The sequence below is a fragment of the Brassica napus genome, chromosome C3, assembly GCF_020379485.1.
Source record: "Brassica napus cultivar Da-Ae chromosome C3, Da-Ae, whole genome shotgun sequence".
NCBI classification, from domain to species: Eukaryota; Viridiplantae; Streptophyta; class Magnoliopsida; order Brassicales; family Brassicaceae; genus Brassica; species Brassica napus.
The window spans coordinates 24,508,180-24,513,223 of NC_063446.1; the positions used below are offsets into that span (position 1 = coordinate 24,508,180).

Sequence of the window (5,044 nt, forward strand, 5' to 3'; positions counted from 1 at the left end):
AATCTATCATTTTTGAACAAAACATAAATCTAGAAAATTCTACTTGAAGGAACACAGGGGAGTATTATTCAATGCTTATTATGGTAATAAAGCTATCTCTTTATGGTAAAATAAGAAATGTGTCGACGTCATTTATTAACGTGATGTAGTTATCATGGTCACTGTGAGAATTAAGAGGAGAAATCATAAGAGAAACATTTTAGTACAGACAACGTGGTTTTTAATATTGTAAGAATATTGTTTAGTTTAAACATAAAACTGCACGATCAAATTTCGAAAAAAAAGAAGAGTTTTTCGAAAACATAAAATTAACGTTTTTAAAATTCGAAAACGAGTTTGCTTGCTTGCGTAAGTTAAATAGTAACCGTTAACCGAAAAGAATAAAAAGAAAGAAAGCATTTGTTTATTAAAAGTAACAAAACCAAAACCTTTCGTCTTCGCCGTCTTGTCATCTTTCTCGATCCCTCTCTTTCCACCAGCTGTTTTCCACCTTTCACACAGTTTCTTTTCTTTTCTTTAAATTTTCTTACAGCACAACGAAACGATGGACCCACCACCACAAAAACGAAAAAAACTGACAAATCAACAACTCCAGAGTCTGCCGAGAGAAGTAATCTTCGATATCTTTCTTGATTCCTCGGTGGAGACGGTGAAGACAATCTGCAAGGCTTGGCCGAGGGCTGTTACTATAGCGAGGGAGCCATGGTTTCAAGAAAATTACCCCAAGAAACATGGTGAGGAAACAGTTTTGATTATTTCAGATACCGACACAGAAGAATGGGAGTTGATCTCGACAAGAGTGCGACAACAAGAATCAACCTCTCTCCTCTTCTCCTGTGATCAACTCGGGCCAGAGATGGAATATGCCCGTGGCTTGCTATGTTCAGGGATAACCGTATTTATTAGCTGGTTATTTATGGTTAAGATGTAAATGTAATTTAGCTGGTTTAGTTCGGTTTAGAGTCTCTATATATACACTTGTAAATAACACTTTACGGTTACAGAGAATGAAATAGAAGATCATTTTTTACTTTTGCGATCATGATCTTCACTCTCTATTATGGTATCAGAGCAATTCCAGCTCGTTTTCTCTGATTTTTCTTCGATTCACTCATAATCTCTTCGTTTTTGCGGCTAATCTGTGAAGATCCAGCTGATTTTGAGCTCCGATTGAAGTTACGAATCGTTTTTTCATCGATATCGGTGATTCTTGTTATTCGATTTCATACTTCTGAAGATTCAGATCTCGATCTCACCAATGGCGAAGCAAGGAAGAAAGATGAGGACTCGAAACACTGTCTCTGACTCGGAGACCTCTACGATGCGAACCAGATCTCAACATTCCGCACCCGCACCCGAAGACGATGAACCAGATATCGCAATCATTCCACCGCAGAGAGCTAGACCTAATAAAAATCAATCTACATGATCGCATCAGTCTGGTAATCAATCTATTGATATCACGCATAATCCGTATTTCTTGCAATCGGCGGATCATCCCGGTTTAGTCATTGCGAATCAGAAGTTAGATGGAACAAACTATAACAACTGGTATATTGCGATGAGGATGAGCTTAGATGCTAAGAACAAGATTGGATTCATGGATGGATCGTTATCAAGACCAGCTCAAGATGATCCTTTGTTCAAGATTTGGAGTCGATGTAACAGCATGGTTAAGTCGTGGCTGCTTAACACTGTGAACCAGGAGATTTATGATAGTATCTTATACTATGATGATGCTGTTGAGATGTGGAATGATCTTTACTCAAGGTTTCGTGTCAGCAATCTCCCAAGGAAATACCAGTTGGAGCAAGCTGTTGCGACTTTGAAGCAAGGATCTATGGATTTATCCGCTTACTATACTAAGAAGAAGATGTTATGGGAGCAACTGTCCAACACAAGAATCTCCACAACAAGAAGATGTCAATGCGATCATGTCAAGGAGTTAATGGAAGAAGCGGAGACAAGTATAATCATTCAGTTTCTCATGGGGCTTAATGAAAACTTTGCCAACATTCGTGGTCAGATACTGAACATGAAGCCTCGGCCAAGCCTCACTGAGATCTACAACATGCTTGATCAAGATGAGAGTCAGAGGATTGTAGGTTCAGCTCAGAGTTTGAACAGCCATCCTGCTGCGTTCCAAGTACAAGACACAAATACTTCCGAGAACAATCAGATCCTCCTATCTCACGGTGGTTACCATAAAGTGAAGTGTTCTTACTGCTCTCGCCTTGGAAACACTGTTGACAAGTGCTACAAGAAGCATGGATACCCTCCTGGAATGTTCAAAGGGAAGAAATCCAACGTTGTTGCTTCTACAAACTTGGCTCTCACTCAGTCCTCAATCAATCAGGACAACGGTCAACATGAAGATGTCTCATGTGATCAATTCTCTAAAGACCAACTTCAGTCAATGATCTCGTAACTGAGTTCTCAACTCCAATCCCCTAGTGTCACGCCTACTGAGAAAACCATTGCTTCGACTTCAGCTTCTGCTCCTGTAATTTCACAGATTACAGGAAGCCTTTCTGGTAACTTAATTTCCTTATACAATCATTCTTATCATGACATGCTCATTTCGTCTACGAATAAAGAAACAGATGTGTCTCTTAGAGCTTGGATCATAGACTCAGGAGCCACTCACCATGTTAGTCGATAGAAACCTCTTTACCGATTATAAACCTTTAGATCAAACCTATGTCACTCTCCCCAATGGCTATACTGTTAGCATAGTGGGTTTAGGTTGCATTCGTTTAACTAACTCTATCACTCTATTCAATGTTCTTTACATACCTGAATTCAAATTCAATTTGTTGAGTGTTAGTTTTCTTACCAAATCATTGAATTCTGAAGTTTCTTTCACTGCTAATGATTGCTTTATTCAGGATCTTACTCATGCATTGATGATTGGTCAAGGTAGTCAAGTTGGCAACTTGTATTTCTTGGAAGTCAATAACAATCATAGAACTTTATCTTTTCAAGGTATGTCATATGTCTCTACTGTTGTTGACTCTATTACTTGTCATAAAAGATTAGGTCATCCGTCTATGTCTAAAGTTGCAACCTTGTCCAAAGTTCTTAATCTTTTCAATTCAAAAATTAATAAAGATCATTCTGATGCTTGCCATGTTTGTCATTTATCAAAACAAAAACATATTCCTTTCAAACCTAGACATAACATGAGTAAAAATGCATTTGATCTCCTTCACATTGATACTTGGGGTCCGTTTGTTGAACCCACAGTAGATGGATCCAAATACTTCTTGACTATTGTTGATGATTTTAGCAGAGCAACTTGGGTTTTCTTAATGCGTGCTAAGTCTGATGTTATCAATATTTTCCCTGATTTTGTTAAGATGGTAGCGAATCAATATGATGTCAATGTTAAGGCTGTTAGATCTGATAATGCTAATGAGCTTCGTTTCACTGAATTCTATGATGCTAGAGGAATAGTTTCTTATCATTCATGTCCTGAAACACCTAAACAAAATTCAGTAGTTGAAAGAAAACACCAGCATATTCTTAATGTTGCAAGGGCTTTGTTGTTTCAATCAAATGTGCCTTTGAAATTTTGGGGTGATTGCATTCTTACTGCGGTTTTTTTAATCAATAGATTACCTTCCCCTGTCTTAGACAATAAATCACCTTTTGAGAAATTAACTAATAAGAAACCAGATTATTAATCGTTAAAAACATTTGGTTGTCTCTGTTATGTTAGTACCTCAAATAAAAATAGGCATAAATTTGATTATAGAGCAAAAGCTTGTGTTTTTTTAGGTTATCCTTCAGGGGACAAAGGTTATAAGCTGTTAGATATAGAGACACATTCTGTTTCTATTTCAAGACATGTGCTTTTCCATGAGGATATCTTTCCTTTTGCATTATCATCTCTAAATGATAATGTAAAATCTTTCTTTCCTCATGTTTCTTCACCTGCTGTCCCTAATGTTGTGTTCTCTAAACCAACATCTTCTGATGCACATCCTTCTCATGATGTGTCATCTTCTACGGTTCCTCTTCCCTCTGGAAGTAGACCTATTTGACACAAGAAACAACCCGCCAATTTGCAGGATTTTCATTGTTATACACTTGATAACCCTTCTTCTTCTTCCACACCCTATCCAATGGCCAAATACATTCCATATACTTCTCTTTCTGAGCCTTTTCATGCTTTTATAAATTATATCACCAAATCAAAAGATCCACAAAAGTTTTCAAAAGCAATGTTAGATCAGATTTGGTGTGATGCTATGAAGGAGGAGATCAGATCTCAGGAACGAACAAAGACTTGGAGTGTCTGTTCTTTGCCACCTGATAAGAAGCCTATTTGATGTAAGTGGCTCTATAAAACCAAATATCATGCAGATGGTACTGAAGAAAGGAAGAAAGGTCGACTCGTTGGCAAGGGTTATACACAAGAAGAAGGTGTCGATTATCAAGAAACTTTCTCACCGGTTGCTAAGTTGAGCACGGTACGAGTGTTCATTGATGCTGCTGCTAAGATGAAGTGGTCTCTCACTCAGTTAGATGTTTCTAATGCCTTCCTGAATGGTGATCTCGATGAGGAGATTTACATGAAGCTGCCACAAGGTTATGAAGAATTAATGGGTGTCTCAGTACCTAAGAATGCTGTTTGCAGATTACATAAGTCTTTATATGGTCTCAAACAAGCTTCTCGGCAATGGTATCTGAAACTCTCATCTACTATATTGAAGATGGGATTCATGAAATCTCGTGATGATCATACTCTATTTGTGCGAAATGTTGAAGGAATATTCTTAGCAGTATTGATATATGTGGATGACATCTTAGTTGCGAGCAACAATGATATGAAGTTAAGAAGTTTGTTGGTGAGTTGGAATCACATTTCAAACTTCGCAATCTTGGTGAAGCCAAATACTTTCTTGGATTGGAGATCGCACGTTCTGCGAAGGGCATTTCAGTGTGTCAGAGGAAGTATACTCTCGAGTTGCTAGATGACACGGAATTTCTTGGCTGCAAACCGTCGTCTATACCTCTTGATCCCACTGTGCGTCTGTCA

The 5,044-nt window shown here is 38.0% G+C and overlaps 1 protein-coding gene across 1 annotated transcript; it reads left to right on the forward strand.

The window, feature by feature from the left end:
* The first annotated feature begins 1,561 nt into the window (after positions 1–1,561).
* LOC111203667 lies at positions 1,562–2,428 on the forward strand. Its single transcript, XM_022697612.1, has one exon. The coding sequence runs from the start codon at positions 1,562–1,564 to the stop codon at positions 2,426–2,428; it is 867 nt and encodes a 288-aa protein (XP_022553333.1).
* The last annotated feature ends 2,616 nt before the right edge of the window (positions 2,429–5,044 follow it).

What these genes read in the sequence shown, in the direction of transcription:
- LOC111203667 (XM_022697612.1), top strand. Translation starts at nt 1,562, where the DNA reads ATGAGGATGAGCTTAGATGCTAAGAACAAGATTGGATTCATGGATGGA.